We start from the raw sequence: 25329 nt of genomic DNA, 5'->3' as shown, positions 1-25329 counted from the left end.
AGTTTGAAATTCTCGTAGCATTAAGTTGTAGAATGCTATTACAGAGAAACTCAGTTCGATTCTAGTTCCTATCAAGTTGATCTCTTCTGGCATTTTCTTATAATGTACATAAGTGGTCACTGTAATAAGTTGATAATAATTAGAATTACGAAATATTCTACACACGAAGTACTTAAGGAATATGTTTTGTGTATTATAATCACTACGATAAATTATGTTTTAATCCATTAAGCCGCTTGTACAAGGATAATTATTGTGATAGAAGTGGCAATTAAGCGTTCAATAGGCTATACGATAGCGTAGTGCTTGTGTTTTTTGCACTTCAATTAACATTTCAATGGGATTCCCGTGCAAGGGATGAGTGCACACATCGTGGCTTTTAGATTCCGCCTCGCATTACTTATCTTTGAAAAGCTTTTCATCTCGTTAAACAGGGACGCTCGTGTAAATAAAACCGTGGACTATTAAACGTTGAATTGAAAAATGTACACGTCTTGAGTTAGGGAACCGGGAGTGGTTTTAGTACCTAGTTAAGTGGCGAGATAGAACTGAGAATACATTTCAGATTATAAATAGACAATGTATGAGGTACTTAACTAAGTTCTATATTCTTCCCAATAGATGACTCTGGTAGTATCGGCTAATTTTAAAATATATAAAACGGCGTGAAAATCGAAAAATGGCTTGATTCGTAGTCCCAAAAGACGAGCACTTTTATTTGTGTGGTGTTCGGACTGCCAAAATTATAGGAACAAGTTGTAGCTTCCATGAGGCAATATTTAAAATAATGTATATAATGTAAGTATTGGTGTATAGTTGGATTTTTATAATAAAAAAAAATAATAATCGTTGGCCGACATGTAATGTTTTAATATTGGTACATAATGTTAATATCAGAAAAAGTGTCATAATGAACTGTGGGAACGCATTTCGTTTATCTTTTTTTTTGTTCACTGACAATTTGTATTTTTTTCCGAATATCACTGTTGCTTTATATGCAGAGATTAAGCAGGTTTGAGATGACAGAACGCAGAAGGCGTTAAGCCTACAGCTCTTTTTAAGTCACAAAACTCAACGGCTCCCTCGAGCCGTTACATTTTATCATTCGTCGCCGATACTTTTGTTGAGTTGCATTGATACCTAAAGGACATTTTCAGTTCGAGATGGCAGGCCGCGTATGGCGCTTAACCGTAACCTCTTTTGTGGTTGAGAAGTCGGAGGCGCTCTCTAAAATCTTTGCTCGGCTGCCCGCAGAGCTCTTAAGTCGCATAGGCGGGCGTCCCATGTACCTGGCGCAAGGGCCTCTAGAAGGGACCTCTCGGCTTAAATTGTCAGTCGATACTCCTTTAGCACTGCGTCTCTAGGTCGGCCGATTGGTTCGAGGCCTACTGAACCGACTGGCAGTGGTATCTACCGTCGTCATCTGAAATTACAGCGTTGCGACTTTCTTGAGATATGATCTGTTTGTTCATCGTAGTGGCATCATTAAATACAATATTACACGCAAACTCTGAAGTCCTCGGCCAACCTACGTGGCACAGCCCTTCACCACTCGGCCAACTTTGTTAGTTATATAATTTATAATTTTTTTTTAAATAGTCACCTTGACAGTCTATGTTTTGTTGCGTTCAGTAAAACGATTGTTACAGGTATTGGGCCCTCTCTTTTTCGCTAGTTTTTTCCGCGCCATTATTAACCTTTCTACTGCCTTGGCTAACAGTTTTAAGTCCGTAAGGCATACTGGTAACACAGATTGGCTGTGGACTTAATACACTGTGGGATATTGTACAAGAAAATATTTTGTAGTCACTGTGTTTCACAATTTTAACAAAAGAAATAAATGAACCTGTGAAACAAGTATATTCACGATTTAAAAAAAATAATACAGAAGTTTTGTAAATGGCACGAGGTTCCGTTTTATAATAATGATTACTGTCATCTGTTTACACCGCCAGGTCGAGTGCGAGGTTTTCGTTGAAAATTACTTTTTCATGTTCCTGTTTCGTGCTGTATGCTCTGGGCCGCAGAAAGTGCGACTGAAATTACATTGTTGCGGCTCGGGATAGAAATTTACCGCTTTGTACAGTTTTAAATTTGTAAAAATGCTTTACTTTGTCAACAAAGTCTCCAAATGACTACCATTTTCGAGTGAATCTGAAAATAGCATTAAACTCAAAACGAAATCACGTTTTAAATTACTTTCTCGACAATAACTATTTTAGTAGACAATAAAGATTTAAATACATAATATTTTACTTAAAACAAGACTCGTGTACGTGTAGATTTGTGGTAATCTCTAACATTGCTTTCACTTGATATTCATCAACATTATTTCAGCAGTAGAATTTCGGCTGCTGGTCGTAGGCTTCCCCCACATACTACTACTTAATATTATGCATAAGTAGTTTTGTTGATCTATTAAAACGTAAATTTCTTTCGTTTTTGTAAACTTATTTTACGACTTTAATTAAATCATAAACTGACATTGCAGTAAATTAAAAATGCATCGATTTGAAAGAAACATCGGTTCAAAACTTTTAATGTATTTTTATGCTATCATTGTTTAAAATTCACAAATGAAGACATTAGACGGTTTTTCAAAGCTTTAGAAACTTGGAGCTATCTAATTAAATACAAGGTTTCCATGAAATCGACGCGATGTGTAATATTAAGCAAAATGTTGAACGAAAAGTCGCCTATCTTTTACACGATTTACATAAAGGATAATACGATGTAATGCTGTCACAATAAATTGGAACTTTTCGACCTTGCCTTAGATTTACGATTAACTTTTTTTAGTGCCCACAACTAACCTTTTTCCGTGAAGAGAAACCTCAAGTACGATATACCCCAAAAGAGATACAATCTATTGCATCTGATGTAGAATAAAGATAGAATAATAGAAAAATAGAATAAAAAAAAATAACAGAAATATAAAAAAATAATAGAATAATTAAAAATTAAATACATATTCAAACTAATTCCTGTAATAGATATAGAGAAACCATTGATTTTAACGGTAGGTGTACCTGGTGGTACAGGCGTAGAGCGACAAAGTTGTGTTTGTAATTAGTTTAGTCTTAACGTATTCGGGAAGGCAGCGAAGTTTTGAGTTTACTGGTAACGGATTTTGGGATAGTTCTGTCTATGCATACAAATTCGTGTTAGTGTTTTGAATAAAACATGAACTGAATTGCAATCGCTTAAACAAATCTCTTTTGTATTTTGGAAAAAAAAATATTCTTTTGGTGGTCTAATAGAAACGAAATGTGACTGGCAGGCGGGTTTTTTATGGCTCTCTTTTTGAAACCTCTTGTTTCTCCCATGCCAAGTGTGGACTAGGGATCTTACAACTCGGATAAATCATTTTTTAATTTTATACATTACCAGGCGGGTTGGTAATCACATTGTGGTATCATGGTACGCAGAAGACGCTGCTGCCCATCCTCTGGAAACTTGTTTGTGAGCAATGGCAACCGTATAGTTAGCGCACAAAGTGTGAATTATATACGATTGTATGTCGGGAATAGAACCCGCTATCTGCAACCGTAATTCTCAGTCCTCTACCATTGGGCTACAACTACTTAAAATTTCAATTTCCCGTAACCGAATAATATGTATAGGGTAACGACCCAAACCGAGGATCCCGAGAGGGTACTTCAGTTAGTTACTGTTAAAGAGATCTAAGCTAAGTGCCTTATATACTCTGCCATCACTCAGGGTAGTTGTAAATGTCCAAGAGAAAAGCATTTATTAGTTCTTAAATACAAGACGCATTATTTATGACGTCATCAGGCCTGTGATAAAATTTTCCTGTTAAGTACACTTCATAATGAACTAACAACGATTTACTTTACGAATAAAAACTTTATTCTCACAAATGTCACGTCTAAAAATAACGTTTTCGTTGACTTAGTCACCTTGAGTTAATCAAATTATGTTGTTTTTATGAATAAAACAAAAACTTTCTGTCGGAAGTTACTTATACAAAAGAAATAAGAATGCGGTAAATGCTTCCTACTTAAATTAATCGCGTTGAGATTTTATTCATCCTGTTACTTATTGTGATGTTTCGTCAAAAAATATAGGTTATCTTTGATTGATTATCTATTTATTCGTCTTCTTTTTTCAATTTTTTTAAAAAAGGGCTTTATGGATTCCTACATGCTTAGTAAAAATAACCTCTAAGAATCATTAACGAAATTTAGTAAAATAAAAATATTTGGCTAAACTTAGTTACTTAGGCGATATAGAGTTATTAATTTTCTTGTGATACAATGTAGGCTTTGTTTTTACGCAAGTCACAATGTAGTAAATTCCGTTAAAAAAATGATGGTAACATTCCGAGTTGAGGCTAGTTCCATATAAATACGTTAAAAGTATTCGTCGTTGATAATAACAAAATAAAGGAATACATCAAAGCAATCTTGAAACTACGAAATATCTTCTCGATCATTTTCCCTCAGGGACTTAAGACGAAGGTCGGATAAAGTAAGAAAGGTGTCTTTTACACTATTTTTAAATGTTGATGAATGACGATCGTTACGAGTAAACTTATTTAATGGTCTATTACTTATTTAAGTAATATTTTACAGTCGGTTAACAGTGTTACGTTTTATTTAAGCGAGATAATAATACCTTCCAAGGTTTTTAGGAAAATGATCTAGAAGTAATACATTTTTTAAATCCAATTGTGACAATAATCATATTGATTGATACATTTAAATTATATTACAATGTTAGAAGCCGTGGGTTTCTTTATTCTTTTATTATCATCTCTGTTATTCTTGGAAGGGATTGTTAGAAATGGAGGGTAATTTTAGAAGTAGTAAGGCTTGCAGATGCGGACTTTGTTGTAAGGGAGCGGAATAATATTTAATTAGAGTAGGTTTCCAACTCTTTCGGTGTTTTGTTTTATAATTCCATTTAATTAGTTGCATTAAAACGTTATTATTGTGAGAGTAAATCTTATTTTTACACCGCTGCTCTTATTTTTTTAAAACAAACGAAGAACGTAAATAAAAATATTATTAAAAACTGTATTGTTTATTTTTCCATAAAACAAAACTTTTACAAATCCTTGACTATGTTTGTTGTTACCATTTATTTGCCATGTCCTACTTAAGTACGTCATGTGAAAAATGCCAGAAGAGCCCATTTTGATAAAAACAAAACACAAAGCTAGGAGGTTTCTAAACGCATCCCAATCTGAGAAAAGTTTACAACAAACTCGGACAGCTTTATTTGCGTTCTATTTTATAAAACAAAATAGTAAACACCAAAGTTAAACACACAAGTACTAATTAAATTAATGAATTCGATTTACAATTACGATCAATGTACACTTTCGAATTTATTTTACGGTTTCCAGTACCTTCGTAAGAGGTGTCAAATCACCACAGGCTCCAGAGGCTTACATTTATTTATACGAATAAATAAAGGCAGAATGAGATGATTTCAATTGACATTGATGTAATTACCGTTTATAGTACTACCGAAAAGCTTCTGGAATACATACTAATATATTGTTTTTAACTTAATATTTATTACAATGACTATCTTCATAAAGTGTTATAAATGTGCATAAATATAAGTAAATCCCTTTTTCCGTTGGTCAAATTAAGAAAGACAATCATTTTCATTAACCTTTTTTTATAAGTTATTCACCGTCAGAGAGTTCTAATAATGAAAAAAAAAATTGAAAAATTTCGGTAAACATAATGAGTATTAAAACTTTGTCGCATTTGATATATGTCATCTTAATTTATTTTTCTACAGGATTTCGACAGGCCAATAACTTCTGGCTTAATCTAATAATCTGTCAAATGCTAAATATTAAAGTTTCATTAGAACTGTTCCTGTTGTCGAACACAAGCCTGTTATAACAGAAAGACATTGGTTTTTCAAATATTTTCGGAGTTTAGAACCTAGAAAAAGCTTGATCTCTTCGCGGCTATGTTTAGTAGTTCACAATGTGCGCCCATCGTAAATCGAAACTGTGTCGCGTGTGATCGTAAATCATGGTTATCAACTAAGCTAACACAGTTATGTCACCACAGATAATTTATAACATCAGAATACAATATTAACTATATAAAATAACAGACAGATGACCTTGGTGCAGTCATCGGAAGACGCTGAATGCAGTCCGATTCCTATCGATACTATTGGAAATCTTTGGACGTGGCTTATGTGAAGCAGTGGACGTCTTAAATCAAAAAATTGTATAATAAAGAATCACAGAAAAATGAACATATCCAGTTTAAGTTAAATCATTTCATTTTAAATATTCACTATTAAAAAAGTGGGCTGTGATACCAAATATAGCATAACTGTGATTTAAACCAATCATTTATTTACTCTAGAAAACAAAAAGATATTGAGTAAAAACTTCGTCATTTTAGTTTTAATTTAAGTTTTATTTTAATTTAAAGTTAACGCTTCAAAAAACTTATAGTTCGGTTAGACTTTCGATACGATTTTCAATTTCATTTACTTCAGACAAATAAATAGCTTAATCAATCTATCAATACTTAAAAAGAAGCCATAAAAACTTATCATACTCGTAAATTCTATATAAACAAAAATTTGTGTTTCTTTGGCAAATATGTGTTAAAACTAAATTCTCTATAAGTTAGAAAATCGACCAGACTGAAAATGTTACTGTACTAAGATCATGTTACAAATGTAGTATTCAATCTTTAATACAAATCGCGTACTTTCTGCCTGGCGAGAACCGTACGAGCCGTCTACTCTTTAGCTTGGCTGCTGTAAAGTGCTAGTGACCCACCTTTAGCGCTCTACTTCCTCAAACCCGCAGAAGCTTTAAATAGCAATAAGTAAACAATATTTGTAAGGGGGCTAACAATGAGAAAAGAGAGTCAGTTTTTTCTTCACTACCTCTGTAATTCATTATTTTAGCCGTAAGACGTTCTCTGCCAGACATAGACTTCTCTATCAGATTCTTAATAAGATTGTTAAGAATTATGAGGCTATTGCTATCTCGTAGGTAAACGACGTCTTACACTCCGCCTTCCGGTCCACTTTCTATACCCCTGAACGTTCCTCGCGTGGACTCTACGCGCCATATCTTGTTCACTCCCACTTGCAAATCTGTTGGGCTGGGTTTGACATTCGTTCTTCCGAATCTCCTCATTCCTGATGCAATTTTGTAGAGAAATCCCCATCATAGCCATAGCTCGATGTGCCGCTGTGAACTTCACTGAGAAGTCATCACATTAAATAAAAAAATAATAGAAACTTATGTAAATCAATTAACCACCCTTGTTTTTATTATATTATTTAGAAGTGTCAATATTTGGTGGATGTTAGTATCTTTGCATCTTATATTACAAGAACACGTCGCTGTCTGAATTGTAAAAATATAACTCGTTTGTACTAATTTCCATAGCTGGAGGACTTTCCATCAGTTTTCTAATAGGACTGCATTTACATTGTTCGTCGTCAAAGACACTGAGTTTTCCGAGGTTGAGAGTGGGCGTCTAATGTCGCATCGTTACGTAAATACATAAGTAAAAGCTAGAATTTATTTTCATAAAAACGAAACTTACTAAAGAATCCTTTTTGCCGTTTCCGCTTAACTTCAGAGGAACGGTTTGGAATTCTGCACAAATTTGAATTAGTTCTAAACTAGGACAATCAGTTTCACTTCATTCAGTTCACGTCTGTGATCGAAGTGGGGAAGGTTTGTAATCAGCGACTATCGAACAAAATCAGATGTATACAAACCAATGTTATTGATTAAGGAAATGTGTCGTAAATTAATGTTGAATTATGTGTACATTGGTAAGTTTCATTGTAACAATTTCACGAGTTCGTAGTCGAACTAAAGGACTGTAAAGATATTTGATAGAGAAACAGACAGAGGTGATTTATGTTCACATTATTTGGATTTTTTAAAATAAACTTTCTTTAAATCTACATATATAAAAAAACGAACTCCTTTTACCTTTTGTTAGCTTTTTACTTTTAGTTTCACTCTATAAAGGGTTGTTATGGAAAAAAACATAAATTGCACAGACAATAAAAAAATCAAAAATGTTATGGCTATTGAAACTTTGTCCTTATCTTTCGTTATGGTTGTCGCGGTGCAAGCGGCAAGTTAAAGTGGCAGGGGGCAACCACGTAGTGCGCGCAAGTCATGACCGCTGGTGCCTTAAGGTTCTGAAACGGAGACCACGGACCGTCAAGCGCAATGTAGGTCTCTTCCATTCACAAGTTAGACCAGCGGCCTTTTGTGAGCATTTAAAAATTTATTAATTAATGCGACTTGAAATCGACGGACAAATAACTTTGGACAGCACGAAAACTGTGGGACCAGATGGTACGGAATAAAAATGAAACAGCATAGTACAAATCAAACATAATGCTTTATTTTACAAAGACTATTGTATCGCCATCTAGATGATATACTAACTATCGTAATATTATACACTAGGAGACATTGCATTATATACAGATATTCAACATTCAAATATAATTATTACGTAAAGATATAAGGCACATTTAAAATTTTTCCTATCTCAATACAAGTTATGAACTATATTTATCTCTTCAACATTAAATACTTTTGATATATACCGCAATCGGATCCGATAAGTGATTAAACTAAAATAAACACCAATTCACTCCGATCTAGTCATCATAGTTTAGGTAAAATTAAAATACAAATAGATTTTGTCAAACATTGAAACATAAGTTTAACAAATACAATATTTACAGATAAATAAATGAGAATAGAACAATGGAATGAATAAATTTCAGATTAAAATTAATTGCTTTTTGCATCTTTTATGAAATACTACTACATTAGGTACATACACACTCACACACATCAAAATTTATTATAGTCAAAGGTTTACAATTATTACAAGGAAACTAACATCAATGTTACCATTATATTAAATAGTAACGCATTTGTTTACCAAAACAAACGCTGCGGTTGCTAATTAGCATAAGTTACAAATTTTCGACTATTCTTCCATATTGTGTATACAGTCGTCCTCTGTTAACTGAATGTAAACAGTATAAAGTCGGGAAGACTGATTGGCAGTTTGAAGGAGTTTATAAATAAAAGAAAAAAAAAAGTTAAATACTGGCACTATATAAACTTGAAAATTTAAAATATTTATAAGAAAATGATGAGATGTTTCGTAAACTGAAAACTAAACTGATTAATATATGTTTAAAGAAGTTAGGAAAAACTAATTAGTATTTAGATATATAATGAGCGAAACATAGAAAAATGTTTGAAAAGAATAATTTTGTTAAAATATTCAGTCAATTTCAATAAATTTCTTAAAGTAATAAAAATGATAAATTTAAAAATTCAAATAAATTCGCTACTCCGTGAGCTATACAAAAATACAAATTTACAATTACATATCGAGACATTGCGATGCGATACAATCAAAATTAGTGTAACCTAGCTACATAAATATTTTTCTACCTTTCTCTAAGATATAAGTTACGTCGACTATTCATTATATTATAGAAATCACAATAACATTTACATAGAAGCCAAGTCATCGTTAAATGACAATTTTACAATTATGAATTCGTCTATTTAAAATATTCCCAAGGTACGGTATTTTAAAAATATGTAATAAGATATGTACAGGTTTAAGGGGGAGACTAAAATCTATTCGGTACATTTAATACTTCGCGAAGAATACTATGTCATAGCGGCCTATCATGACGCGAGTGGCACACAATTTCCTACATTGTACATTGACAACAAGGAAGTTCAAATAATGTCCAGATATTGGTGCGGTAAATAGGGAGTTTAAGACTCTGCCAAAATAATACTCCTGATACATACGTGTAAAAAATAAACCACCATAACCTCTTCTTTCATAAGTAACGATTTGCAAAATAAAAGTACAATTTTCGATCTAGATTTTGATATTTGATATAACTTTTTAAAATTCCCTCTTTACCTGGGAGTCAAAACACACGTCCATAAAACTTCGTATGGAATCCAAGGAGTATTAACATTAAGATTATGATATCACTTACATGGACTATAAAAGCACACGATGCATTCAACAACAAGTGAGTCGTGACAAACACTACGTTAACCGTCTAGAAATATGTTTAATTTTAAAAGAGTCCCTTGAACGTCTGCCGTTTGTTTTATATGAACAGCACTTCGCCGTAGAGTTCCGGCTACTCGCCCGCCAGCTCGGGACTCAGTCGGTCAATGTTGAAATTCTCCATGACCCACATCTGTCGCGGCTCCGACTCGCTGCACGTCTCCATGACTATTTTGTCCTTGTTGCGCGATATCGTCATGCATTTTTCACTCGAACCATGTTTTAATAACTTTGTCTGTGAAAATATTAATAATTATAATATTATGTTATATACCTTTGCAATGTTCCTTCTGTTGGGACATAAGTTTATTGTAGAGAAGGCACTAGCTGTAACCCATTGCTAGAATAAGGTAACCATTACGAACTGGTGGATGTCACACATCCCAAGGATTTTTGATTGCAGTATATACAGATTGAATTACGTATTTTTAACCGTTTTTTAAAGTGTGCGTACAATTGCTAGTCACCTTTTAAATATATAAGCGGCATAATTGTGGAGGATGACAAACAACAAGCCGTCTGGTTCTCTTCTACCCTATATTATTGTGGTGATTTGGTATTAAACTAACAAAAGGTGTTAGCTCTGAAAATAGAACCTATGATCGAAGTCATAGTTCTTGAATACTAGGCTACCATAGCTCTATTGTAATACTGAATTGAGAAAATTATCACGATTGTGTTTGTACGATCGTAAAGAAAGCGTTTCGAGAAAAAAAATAAATGTTAAATAAAATTAAGTACAGATTCTTTGAAGTAAAAGTGATTTTTAATCATGATATAGATAGATATTTCTACTTAACAGATTCTACTTACAGATATTTCTACTTACTTCTGTATTTAATATCAAAACCCGGCTATAATAAGGATATGTACTGTTATAAGTTTTCTAATACAATATTTGCATCCATTGGTTTGAGATAAGAGATCGTTCGTCTCAATGACCTGATATTTTCAACATAACGACTTAATAGCGACAAGTCTTGATATTTTAAGATTATCTCCAGAAAAGAGTTTATATATTATATAATGTCATACTACTAAATAATCATTTCATATCGTTGTTACATTAAAATATATCTATAACTGGCAAATGAGCTATACATTCGCCCTCTTAAAGCTTTTACACCTATTTTCAATCACCCTGTTTAAGGTGAACACTGAAGTATGTTACATTAATTTATTTTTTCTATTGGAATGTGACAGTTCAATAACTTCTGACAGTACAGTCCGCAGGGAAAATAGTAAACAATTTATTTAAATATGTAGTAATACCATTTTTTTATAAAATCGTTATCTTATTTATTATTTACGAAGCAATTGATTTTTGATAGGATATACCATACGTTGCAAGCAAATGACCTAAACATTCACCTTTTTTTAGCTTTTACAGGTGTAGATATATGTTTTAGGTATAACCAATCAGCCAGTACAGTTCAACAGTATATATTTAAAGAAAATATTGCAACTTACATTGGGATCATAGAGCCACAGTTGGTTGCCCTTGGCACCGTGACAAGGATACAGGACAACGTCGTGACCCGAGTAATCAAGGCACGTTTCATCACGACGTATTTCACCGTTCTTTGAATACATCCAATACTGAAAATTTATATTAAAAGGTTAAAACATTTGTACCTTACTGGAAACTCCTTTCTAGTTTTAATTTATTATTAATAATTTTGTACCTATCGATTTATTCAATATAATACATAATACATGAAATCCATTTATAATTCAAAAACTTTTGATTTCGTTAAAAATAATGAAAATTTTAGTTTTTTTTTTTTTACTTACTTTTGTATTTAGATTGAATTACATAATATTAAAAAGTCAAAATAAAAATGTTACTACTAACTATATATTTTTATTTCTATGTTAGTTTATCATGCTAACTCCCCTTTCCAAAGTCAATACCTTAAAGCGAAGTTCGCGATAAAATGATATAAAAAATTAATAATTTACAAGAAAAATATTAAATAATCATTTCATTGAGAAGAAAGATGTAAATATGTACGATGAAATATAAAAATATAGAATACATAATACTCTACATGACGTCATGTTAAACAGCTGACCATACCCCAAGTTGAATAAAACTTCCAACTACATATACTCATTCTGTAAAACAATTTAGAGTTATTATGTATTAGTTAGTAAATAATTGTATATAAATGTTAACTACACTTAGCTAATTATTTAAACCTAGCGGCAGTACCAATGTTTAAGAATTGAAAGGGTCATCATTACGCTTATAAATAGAGATTTTTTATATATTTTTTTCATAATTTGGAAAACAGTTTTCAAGAAAGAATCTTGTGATGTAAAAAAATATCCGAATGATAATGCTCATGGATACTAAAGTATGTGTAGAAATACAGTGGTTAGTGTAAAAGCACAACGTGTAAAACAAATCAACATTATTGTTAACTATGACAGGCTAAGGCGTTCAAATGTGTTAGTTTTCTGAGTTAAAATACTCGAAGTTAAGCAACCTTACCGGGTGATGAGGTGCTCCAACAACCAACTACGGTGAAGCAAAGCGCTAGGTAAATGCTAGAAAGTGATGGCGTCCTCGGACAAACCTGGTTGCCGTACTCGCCGTGACAAGGCCAAACGTTGACCGGCTTCTTCATGTCCTCGGGCACAGCCCCAGAGTCGATGCACATTTCCGTGGAAGGATTCGCGATCTAATGCCATCGATAATTTTAACAAGGCGTGCCAAAGCAAGCGTACTCGTAACTTCATCACAGCGCGTTTGTCGTCAGTGATAAAATTACAGTGCATATGAATGATCAACAACTACGCACTTATTCTTTGTATTTGAATAAGTTATCGGATGATATGACGTAAAACCCCCCAGTATCTAGAATCCGTAGGAAGTCGTTTAATCGATACCTGATTACCACCGCTGTGGTGACATTTGTGGATCATTAGCGGTTCGGTTTCGCCGTCAACCTCCTCAAGAGATTCTCCGTCGAGACAGTAAGGTCTAACGAACGCTCGGTTTCGTATCTAGCATGCAGCGTTACAAAAAAATATCAAGAAATAAATCATTCCGTGCTGTAAGTGTTATACGGTAACGTGTCCAGAAATGTGCTCAGGATGGGAGAGTGCAATAGCAAGAGATAAGATGAAACGGAACAGACATTCCCGTCATAATTTCTAAAACGATGGTACTGCCGCAGTAATGCGAATTTTGGACGACTAAAGACCTGATTTCCTCCCTGCCGGTGACACGGGTACAGTCCGACGGGCTTATGGTGGTCGGACTTGCGAGTCGGAGAGTCCAGACAAGTCTTTTGGAAGGCGACATTTCTGATCTGCGTAAGCAACAATTTGGAAAGCAAACGTATTATAAATTGCACTCAATAGTTTCACATATATTTTCTTAAATTTTTTGTAGATCTTTATTAAACATTTTCTGTTATGTTACAAATAACACTATTTATTATTAAATCTTTTTGCATTGTAAAATAAATTTTAAAAATTATTGTTTTTAAAAATTTAAAAGTACACACCTCTCCATGTGCGACGGACTCTCCGGGAATAAACAGTTCAGGATATATGTTCTTTAAGTACCATTCGAAAGACTTGCATTGAAGGTTCTTTCTCAGTTCCCTTCTACTAGTAATATCACCGTAGTCCCCTTTGTCGTTTCCTACTCTTTGGTAATAATACTTAGCGTAATCGTCCAACCACACCTGGAAGGTATTAGCAATCGTATTAATATTAATAATACAAGTATTTCGTAAACCGACAACTGAAAAATGGCTTATACCTCGGCCAAACGGACTGAATTCTTCTTTAGTACGTTGACGCCAGTCCGCCATTTATAAGGCGAACGTTTTCTGAATATATGCCCGACGTGAGAACATGGGACTATTTCCAATGTTCCGCCGCACATCCACGTCTTGAACGACAATTCCAAGTTCTCTCCGCCCCATATATCAAATCCACTGTCGTAAGTTCCGAGTCTTTCAAAAAATTCTTTATCGATGGCGAAAAGACCGCCGGCCATAGTTGGAGACCAGACGGGTTCCGCGGTGTGCTTGTGTCTCGCTCTTTCTCTCGCCGGAACGGGGTGCCAATTGAACTGGAGATTCCAGTCGAAACCGCCAACATTGACCGAAGTCGAATCCCTGTAGTGATACTCCAAGGTGTTGTCATCAATGACATCAATGACGGGGCAGACTACTGTCGTTTTGTTTCTCGCGATTCGATCTAATAAAGGTTCCAACCATCCTGAAATATGCACATGTTATAATATCGTTTATTTACTAATTTAAACACATGTTATTATCTAAATCGTGTTAAAGATTTTCAGTCAGTGTCTTTTTATTACCTCGGCTAATTTTAATTTGTTAACACACAGAAAAACTAGAAAGTTTTATTGTATTATCAGTAATATCATTGAGTTGAAGAGCGAAAACAATATTTCTCACTTTTGGGTACTCTGGTACTTGAAGAAGAGCCTTTAATTGAAATCTTTTTACCATCAAGTAAAAAAATAAGAGTAACAGTCAGCAAATTTCATAATACGAGAGATTGCGGATTAGAATTTTATGACAATTATTTATGAGAAATAGTTATTAAATCTGATATTTCACTTAAACATTGTTAAGTTTTTCAATACCTTCAGTGCACTCGCAGTGACTATCCAGGTAGGTAAGGACGGGTGCGGTTACATAGCGAGCTCCAAGAAGCCTGGCTCTAATGAGACCCTCGCGACGTGTTGCTCGCACTATTCTGACCTTAGGCAGTGAAGACATGTAGTCGTCCAATTGTTGCATCAAGTGTGCTGTAAGGGAACATCTTTTATAGGAGTCCATTATATTTTGGTATATTTTTGTGTCAAAATGTTATTTTAATCACTGAATATGATTAACATTTCTAAGGTTAGGTTAGGAAAAATTAAAATAAAAACTGGTTAATTATTCACAACAATTGTACAGCATTCGAAGTACTTAGGTCATCAAAAGACGCTGGATGCATGCCGCTTCCAATCGATCTTATTGACGTCCTAAGGCTCCAATGATGTCGATGATGATGAAGATGATATTGATTCGAAGGGGTTTTCTTTTAAATTAAACCATAAAAATCTTCATTTCTGATAAATGTTATGCAATAATGTGTTAAAAAAAATCTATTGAAATACACAATTACATTTAAAGTTGCCGTATATATCAATAAAATTTAAAAGTAAAACCTATTAACCTTACGACTTCGAAATTACATTTTTAGTCAGTATTTTTATCTAATAATATTTATCTAACGTAAACTTTGGTGATATCCTGTAACCATGTGCGCAAGCACGTATAAAAAATATCAAAAAAATTACTCACGCATGTCAGAGAAATCATCCACTAGAATAATTTCCTTTATCAAATGTGCCGGCGATCTGTCTATCACAGAATGGACTGTCCGAAGTAACACCGACCAGGCCTCGTTATGAAAACAAATGACTACCGAAGTTTGCGGGAGATCCTCCAAGTAGCGTCCAGGTTTTTTACACCTACAAATAATTTGATTCTAATGTACATTCGCGTTAGCAAAGGTACAATGACCGACACAAACTGTAAATAGATTTTCCGTAATATACATTCAAACGTTTCTCAGTTAAAAATTTCAATAGGAGAAAAAAGTCTATTGCCAGGTGAACATTTTTGTAGACATTTTTTTGAACTTGTTAACATTGCACTCAAAAAGCTTTGCAAAATTCAGGGGGTCGATGGGCAATTTCGGCGCAGGCCGCTTCATACAACAGTTTTACCGGATTATGAGGCTGCCAAGCTCTTAGAAAGGTAATGCTAACGCACCCTGGCGTAACTTTGCCGCAAGAACCTCCAAGAGAGAACCTCGGCATGGGCTATCGCTTATGTTGCTAAGACCCATTTAGCATTTCGAGTCAAACCTCGACTTGGCTAACATTACTTATTACCACTCCTGAAAGCGTTATCGCTGGGAGAGGAAGTGGTGAAAGACACTCTAGTGAACAACACTTCTTTCTAGAATAATAAAGGGTTATTGGTTGTACGCATAAAAGATTCATACAGGTGAATGTATAGTTCATATGTCAGCAAAACGCTTTAAAGCTTTTACAACTATTTTCAATCAGCCGCAATTTTGAAACGATTACTCTGAAATATTTTATTATTGTTATGGCTGTCAAATTACCTTTTGGCAGTACAAAGTCTATAGGGACATGTAGTTAACAGTAATTAAATTTAACATTGCAGTAATGTGAATTGTGAAAATTATTTTACTTTTACTATAATATCATTATTATTATCTTAGTACATTTTATTTTTCTTCATTATTTCGAAAACCATTGATTATTGGAAGAAACGTACATTAATTGACAGCAAACGAACTGTACAAACACACTCTTTAATTTGTTTTAACCATAACCGATCGCACTGTACATTTTTGCTTACATACGTTACTAAAAAAGTGAATAAATGTATAAAGAAAAAGAAACAGGTGTAACTCACCATTCGTCTCTTGGATCAGGCAACTTCCTCCGTATAGAAATTAGATCGCTGACGTATTGATTGAAGGCGTTCTTTTTCCATCCCTCGGATACGGCCGCTTTAGCATCTTCGCTCATGTTCTTCGGCAAGACAACCGGTTGGCCGAGTTCGCCGGGAGCGTTGTCCGAGCCCGGCGCCGCGATCACGCCTAGCCCTATAGGATATCATCGATTATTGACGACCGAAGGCCAGTCCCCCGTAGCAGATCGTGTGAACAGACTCGCAGCTATAAATAACCTATCAATTACCGACGATTCTTTTTTTAAATATTTAAATACTGGTTAGAAATTATGCCTGGTTTATAAATATATAAATTTTTACAAGTAAAAAAAAATTAATAGAATGAAATCATCGAAAGCATTTTTCGGAAAAATCACATAAAAATTAGCAAATAAATTTTATTATACATTAATCGATTTTCAGCAAATAAAGCACTGTATAAAGCATGTTAAAATCAAACTGGTTAATAATTCAACACAAACTTATGTACAATATATTCTCAGTTCTGTGTTCTAATAACGGCGATGACGAAAACTAATATAAATATACTAACATATCTATAATGTATCACTTAAATAGCATTTCAATATAAGTAAAGGAATTAAATTTTAGTTAAAATGTAGCTGACCAAAACAAAATAAAGCAATATTCATTACAGGCTTAGTATTTTAGGTTGATGTATTGATTATAGGCATATAAGCTTCAGATTACTCTGAAATATGTTATATTAATTTATTTTTTTTACTAAAATGCGACAGGTCAATACTATTAAGGAGTACATTCTGAAGGCACAGATAGTAAATAATAGTAGTCATTCAATTTTTGAAATCGATATTCTTTACTTTATTGTCATTACGTTATTTATAATTTCTGAAACCATTGACTTTTAAATAGGGTGTACCATACATTAATTGACCAAAAATGTTCAATATATTCACCTCTTTAAATCTTTTTACAGCTGTAACCGATTACTATGTATAATCTACGAATAATAGCATTTCAATATAAGAAATAGGAAAATAATTACACTCGTCGAAAGTTGTTATGTAATATTCATTACAAACTTATCTATTTACATTTATAATTCATCTTTGTGGCCGTATGTCTACGAAATAGCTATTTTATTTTAGACATTCACACAAATGCTGGTAATCTAACGCGTGAAGATTATAAGGAAGCGTAATCAAAATCGCAAAGTCGATGCAATTAAAACTATAACGCTATTGTTAAAAGTAGCAAATATTACCTTCAGGTACGGCTGCGATGCGACCAATCCAATCGACCCGCGTCCGCGCTGTTATAAATAAAGGCTTAATGTCATGCATAATGTTATGAACAAAATAAACAGCTGTGCCGTAACAAGCGAGCATGCAGAGTATAAGTCACAAGAAATAACGCATACGACGCCATTAGTAACAGCGAAACATTGTTATAAGGCGCAAGAGGGAAAACTCATTTAGTATTCATTCGAGTGTTCCGTAACGTCTTCCCTCATTATCATTTCTATTGCGCCGCTATTCGAAAGACAATCGTCGCCATTGAGTTCCTTAAAGCAATGTAGATAACGCCGGATAAAGGAAACCCTTGATTTATAAAGGTATATAAGAATCGCGTGACGATACAGAGGGAGACAACGAAGAAAAAACTTATTTTTCTTTTAGCTAATGATGGATAAGCTAAAGAAATAAACAGTGGAAGGGTCTCATTAACAATAGATGTCTAGACTTATGGCGCGAAGAATCTAGAGCATGTAAAACACCGTTTGAATAATTAATGCACACCTTTTAATCAAGTTTCGCTGTTTTCACAACGGCTAAAAAAGACATATCGTGCATTCCATTTTTAAATAAGGTACAAAAATATATAACAAAGTTACTGTGCCTACACCGTAAAGCGCATACTTGCAGTGTCCAATGCTTACCATCCGACAAATTGTTTCCGTATGATTCGCTTTTCTTCTTTCCAGACGTGGGTTTCGCCATTTTCAAAGGCTTTGCCTCTGCGTCTTCGTACTCAATGGGTGGGGCGACAATGGAGTTCCTGGTTCCGCCATTTGTCGTTAACAAGGCGACCATAAACCACAGCGCAGTAAGAACCAATACCGCTTTCAGTATCAAAGTTCGCCTTCGCAAGAAAAACATACTGTAGTACTTCATTTTTATATACCTTGTGTATATGCTTACTAAAAATCGTTCCTTTCTTAATTTTTCCTATCGATATGCATCTAAGTTATGTTTTTATAACTAACCCTCTATCACTATAGGAATTGTTTAAAACGATTTGAGCAACAACGTTTATAGCTACAATCACAAACGTCGACTAGTATTTAAAAGAGAGATATGTTTTCAAAATATTTTCACAACTTTGTTGAGATATGCTTCTTCGATATGACAGTTATACAGTCCCTCCCACTCTCCTTTTCACATTCCACTGACACCGGAGCGTGGAGGCTATAAATCCGCCAGGGTGCGCCAAAAGTTGACAGTTTTCTTTCTAGTTCTTTGATTCATCTCTGATATTTCCGAGCACGCGTATAGTGAACCTCCATGATCTTCAAATTGGAACCTGTAAGAAAATGATAACGGTTTTAGTGAAATAACCATACAAGAAATAATTTTCATTTAGAATACAATTAAGAATGCAGTGCTCCATATATATTACTTAATATTGAATAACATTAAAGATATAAAAATTATGCAAAAATATATATATATTTAATTTTGGCAAAGAACAGAATATTTGTTCAGTATTATGTATGATCGCACATTGTCAAATGACTATTGGTGGAATAATCGGTAATTATGAAATAAAAATCCTCGAGGATAGATATACGATAGACTTTTTTCCTTAGAAATTCATTATTACGGTTGCTACAATGTTGTAGTTACACAATCTTAACTATGTCAGGTTTCCTTTACCAATAGCCGTCTAGATTGGCGGTTTGGTCCACGGTTATTATTTTTGCTGCCAAAAAGTAGTTCGCAAGCACAACTGTGTTCTGAACTACACTACAGCGAATATAAATTCGGTGCTAGGCACTATTTTGTATTGCAAAGGCGTAAATATTATTGTTATGAATACAACGAACGTAATTGTCATCTAAAAAGGGCTGCCAGAGTCTGGTAAACCTATGTACAAACCAAAAAAAGATTATGATTATGCTGAAACTATTTTCCATATTGCAATTAGTACTACAAAACCTGTATCTACAAAACACATCAACTTTTATAAAGACAACAGAAATGCTTGAAAATTGAATTTGTATCGTGTAAATTTTTCATGGTGACTAAGAACTTAACTCTTGAATATTATATATTAGTCCTTACATGAAGACGTTACTATTTGCTTGAAATATCATAGGTATTCAATATATTGTAATGTTGTTGACATTGGTGTTACAAAACAAGAATTACTAGAGATTTATAATATTATTAATATTAGAGAATTGTGATACCCCAATTCTTTCAAAAGGTCAAAAAGTTGAATAATGTTCACCTTGATTAATTTTTCGCGCAGGTATTAGACTAAAATTTAATTAATCGGGTTATTTAAAGCTACATAAATATAGCTGTTTCTCAATACTTAATAATTTATTATTTAAGCGTCAAGATTTTAATACTTAGAATTAATTTAAGCTTCAAATTTTAAATTAAAAGTATGTTATAGTTTATTGACTCATTTACAAGGTTAATATTATATGTAATATATACATCGAAGATGGAATTTTATTTAAAAGGAACAACTTTTGAGTTTCGGGCTGGCTCTTCACAACAAATCAACATCCAGAGCAAGTAGTCGCCTACTACTTACTATGTTATATTTAAGTAATTGATAAAAATATTGCGAATATTAACTAGACAAAACGAATAAATACAAATTGAAGAAAAAACACATCAGTAAGCCACGTTAGATGTAACGAAAACATCGCTGATAACTCCTTCGCTCTAGAAATGGTAAGTAGCGAAATCTCTTTCAGGTACTAATGGCAGAACTTGGTCGTAAAGGAGCCTTTGTGTAAGGGGTAAGGGGGTTTCCGCAGTACGACTGATGGATTGCTCCGCTTGCTACATTATCGGAGTCGGCTGTCGCTGCCATTTTTCAACCGAGAACCTCGCGATTCGTCGGCAAGAGGCATTTGTAAACGAAACTAAAAAAACGGGTAGCTAAATAGCGGCACTTAACATTCTCAAGTGATAACATTCTCTAACCCTGCTACCTTTTTGTTGTCAGTTACCTTTTTTGGGACTATAATACGTCCAATGTTATTTATATAAAAAATGTGTTACAATGTTTGAAAGAATTTTTTTTAATATTCAGTTTATTTTCAATTTAAGTACTATCACTTGTCCCGTTAATATCACTGTGTTTCTTTAGTAAAACTCTTGCTGTCAGCAACTTAACCTTTAAAAACTTCACCTGACTTTCGAGAAATATTTAAATAAGAGTCTTCGGAGAGTAATGAAGCGTTCTAAATTTGTGTTATACGTAATTTTAGTTTTTTTTTTTAATAAACTTTAGTAATTAAAAAGAAACAAGTTATGCAAAAAAAATTGCGTAATAATACCAAACCAACATTTTATATATAAAGTGTACAACGTAGTTTTAAATAACATTAGCGCCTTAAGTTCCTGAATAGCAAAATCTCTAGTTTCAACTTAACGCTACAGTTACGTCAGGTATTTTTTTATTTTATTAACTGGCAGTTGTTGGTTTCACCTACATACCTCTACCATTGTGGCAGTCTTTAAATCTATGTGAAAATATGTAGTATAATATTTTATTAACGTATCATTACACGACAGGTTTAATATTAATACAAAATGCAATAAAATTTTGCAAATTTACTTATAAAGGTGATTAGGAATAGACTTTTAAGGTATGATTTTATAACTTACATGAGAAGAAAGAAATCACTTTATTTTTTAATCATCACACATATTTTTTAATCATTTATTATGTTTTTAAATTGGAACGCGACAAGCCAATAATTTCTTTCTGTTAATACAAAGTCTGCAAGGACATATTAATAATAATTAATATTAATAAGCAGTAATCGAAATTTTTAAAATGTTTTTATTATAACGTTATTATTTTCGAAAGCATTTTTTGGGGGGGGTGTACTAAACATTAATTGACAGAAAATGTGCTATGCAGTCACCTCCTCCAAACTTTTAAACGTATTAACAATGATGGTTTAGCAATTATGAACTGACTTAAGATTATGTGACGATAGTTTAATTTCCAGAAAGCGCAAACTTTGTGTAAATAATGTAACATGGCCTTCTACTATCCTTAAATTGCGAATGAAAACCTCGGATCAAAAATACGATTAATGCGTACTATTCACATAGCTTAAGATATTAAATGGGCACATGTAAAAAAATATGAAACACAACAGGCGTTTCAATCTTGAACACAGTTTAAAACGCAAAAAAATGGAATTTAAAACTACGATATAATTACTAAACGTAGAAAGTTGTACTATTTATTAACTCAAAATTATGTCAGGTAAATAACAATTCATTATTGAATCAGCCCGACGTAACCTAATACATTGACATAATTTACATAACCTTATACCGACTGTTTCAACTAAAAGCCAAGTAAGTGTTGAACTTTTTTCATATTTTCGTTAGTTTATGACCTTAAAAAACGTTTCTACAAAAACTCAACATCAAGTGATATTCGCCTAATATTAAAATATATTTATTGTAACTACTCACTGTAATTTAATAAATAAATTAAAATATCATGAATGAATAACAAAAATAAACAATATCTTGGATAACTACTTCTTGTTTTTGAGAAACCTTGTATCGTAACGAAGTTTAGACAGGTTGCAAATTCAACATCAAATTTTAGACAGTTTGTTGGTGGAAAAAAACGTAACAATGATGAAATAACTGATAGGCTTCTACAATAAAATACCATCCAACGTAAAAGAATATGTCCATGAAATTATTAGCAGTCGTCTATTCTTCTTTTCACATTTAATATTTATTACAATTGATACACCGATATTCGATTCCATTGGAATCTCCACAACAAGAGGAATGTCCTAATGGTACTTTCAAGGGTTACTGATCACAATAAATAAGATTTTATTATACGGCGACCTTTTTAATACTGACCGAGTACGTAAGTAGGTTACGTTTCTCGTTCAAAATATTGAATTAGAATGCCGGTCAGCATCCTATAACTTTTTTTTCTATTTGCCGTCATTAGGGCCGCGTAAAAATTTTAAGACCGGTGCCCTATAAAACAAAATTCTGAAATGGAAGATTTGTTGTTTTCCTGCATCTTTAATTAATTAATGAATACGTACAATGACTTTTGCCTAAGTAAATAGTCTCTGTAACATTGTACAATTCAAAATAAACTATTTGAATTGGGAGAACCCTGAGAAACAATAGCTAATTATGTACTTGAATAAATAAGGTGCCGCTGCGAAATAAGTTTGGCCGGCATCGCGACGAAACGGAACGCTAATTTTCCCTGAAGTAAGCTGAAAAAATGAGCGCACAATAACCGACAGGGAAATAATTAAAGGAATATTAAAATCCTTAGCGCCGTAAAAAGGAAGTGGGCGATAATGGAAAATAGAAAATAAAAACACGTAATTGCGGAGGCGGCCACGGTGCAATGTATAGCGTTAATACCTCGCAAATGTCATTAGCAGAACTCTCAAGAGGGTGGGGTGGTGTGGAGGGCGGGGTCGATGACCCCTGGACGTTGCCTAGTACGTAGAGCATATCCTGAGCTGCATGTGTGCTGATCTTTACCTCAACGAGTACATTAAAATAATTATCATGCACCTATTTTAAACCTTACCTTATTATAAACTTATTAACATTATTCGACACGTACCTATTAAAAATCCACATAAAATGAATGTTATCCTTATCCACAGATAAAACGCAAATATAATATGCACGTAATGAACCAAACATGTAATGAAAAACCAGGATTAAATAATTCTACTCAATAACATCGGTGGCATTTATAATAATAATACAATAACTAATAATAAATTTTTTTAAAACAATTTTAATTTTAATTTATACATATTTAATAAGCGAAAACAATACCTGTGGCAATGATATATTTACGTTAAATAAAATTTTGATGGTTGCAAATATTTTGCCCTCAGCGTGTTTAACTATCTCTCTATTTGGGTTCAAGAGCCTCGGCATCGGCAGTGGCTATAAGTAGAGAAGTCAAACACGTTTTCTTTGACCTTTCAATCCCGCTCTATAACTAGATCTATGACACTGAATAGAAATGTCCTTCTGTTCACAAATAAAAACAAAAATGCAAACCGAATGTTTATAAAAAACTTTTTTCCCTTATTTGAAATAATTAAACGTATTACTTTTATTTTTTATTATATGACATCTGAAAATCTCCGACTATCACTCGGCAGGGTTTTTTATTCCATTTCACTTAAAGATAAAGGTTTTTTTATTCAACATTGGAACTTGTAAACTGACTCTTATTGATGGTCAATTTCTTCATTTAAATCTGTTTTATTTTGTCTGTGCTTCGCAACGTGTTGTAGTTGAAGAGAAGAAGCAGGAAGAAACTCAACAACAACATACATTTTAATAAAGTTTAACAATATGCTTTATACTTAATGATTTATGCTCAAATAGTTATTGTCAGCTATAGCCTAAATGAAAAGAAAATTAAAACCTAAACATCGCGACATCATTGCGAAGGATTCCTGTCATTTAAATATTCGTTCATTAAATAATATGCTCTTTCCTTTAATTTACGTTTAATATATGTTTTCAATATTATTCCTGGTAGTTCAATAATGTTACAAGTTAGAAAGTGATATTATAGCGAGTGTAATGTTATAACCTATTTATTATTAATTATGGCTTGAGCTATTTTATAGTCATTTTGCTTTGTGAGATATTTTATTCTTTTTCTTATCATTTCTCTTTTTCTTATGAAGTCTTTTATAATAATAAACTATCATAGTTTTTTTTTATTCTTTTAATAAACTAAACCTTCTTAGAATACATACGGCATCCTATCTATTCAAAGTAATAAATAGATGGCATTGGCAATATTGATATTTCCGAATATACGCATTTAATTATTTAATAAAGGGTTTTTGAACTTTGTAATATCTCTGTAACAAAATATAAAAAGAAGATGAGGTTTGTCCTCTTCGTAAGAATAGTAATTAATTAGAAAGCTTATCCGTACCACATAAAACATTTCCCCCTTCTTCATAATCTCATTAATATTAATTTCTTGATTTATTTAAAAATAATATGTAAATGTAGTTCAATTTATGTGGTACTAGTAATCTTTTAATTTGTTTCTATGTTTACTTTGGAATTTTCCCTATTAATTTTCAGAAAAAGCCTTACTCCATACTGGAAGCGGCTCCTGATTTGATGGGCACGTAAGAGAAAAAATACAGAATCACTCTGATGATACGCCTGTGACGTCTTCTAATCCTGAATTATTTATTTCTTTATTGAAAAACATTGAACCGTATAGTACTGGTACAATTTACTGACTCTTGGGCTATAAATAAACCTAAAGCCAAAACAATTGGTGAACTAGTACATGACCTAGTTAAAAATAACTTGGAGTAAATTCATTGCAATCGCACGTGAATACACGGAATCCTGATACGTTACATTTATTTCATTTTCAATTTCAAT

General features: G+C 33.0%; 1 protein-coding gene across 4 annotated transcripts in view; it reads right to left on the bottom strand.

Moving 5' to 3' along the window:
• Positions 1-8394: 8394 nt before the first annotated feature.
• Positions 8395-25329, bottom strand: part of Pgant9 (polypeptide N-acetylgalactosaminyltransferase 9) — a 140895-nt gene continuing 123960 nt past the window's right edge. The window contains exons 2-11 of one of the 4 annotated variants that reach the window (XM_068777113.1): positions 18567-19210; positions 17892-17939; positions 16607-16799; positions 15458-15627; positions 14749-14913; positions 13894-14357; positions 13634-13816; positions 13328-13435; positions 11586-11714; positions 8395-10350 (exon numbers count right to left, since the gene is read on the bottom strand). In XM_068777113.1, the coding sequence (XP_068633214.1) occupies positions 10189-10350; positions 11586-11714; positions 13328-13435; positions 13634-13816; positions 13894-14357; positions 14749-14913; positions 15458-15627; positions 16607-16799; positions 17892-17939; positions 18567-18801 (1857 nt within the window). In that variant the 5' untranslated portion in view covers positions 18802-19210 and the 3' untranslated portion in view covers positions 8395-10188. Of the gene's footprint in view, positions 10351-11585; positions 11715-12697; positions 12803-13010; positions 13128-13327; positions 13436-13633; positions 13817-13893; positions 14358-14748; positions 14914-15457; positions 15628-16606; positions 16800-17891; positions 17940-18566; positions 19211-25329 lie in introns of all 4 variants that reach the window. The other 3 variants (XM_068777112.1, XM_068777114.1, XM_068777115.1) reach the window with 3 other exon arrangements.

This window comes from Battus philenor, unplaced genomic scaffold (genome assembly GCF_028537555.1).
Source record: "Battus philenor isolate CCGP_79_NKW_IND1 unplaced genomic scaffold, ilBatPhil1.0.hap1 SCAF_13, whole genome shotgun sequence".
Taxonomy (NCBI): domain Eukaryota; kingdom Metazoa; phylum Arthropoda; class Insecta; order Lepidoptera; family Papilionidae; genus Battus; species Battus philenor.
Note: the sequence above shows the minus strand (reverse complement) of the source record. Positions and strands in the feature narration are given on the sequence as shown.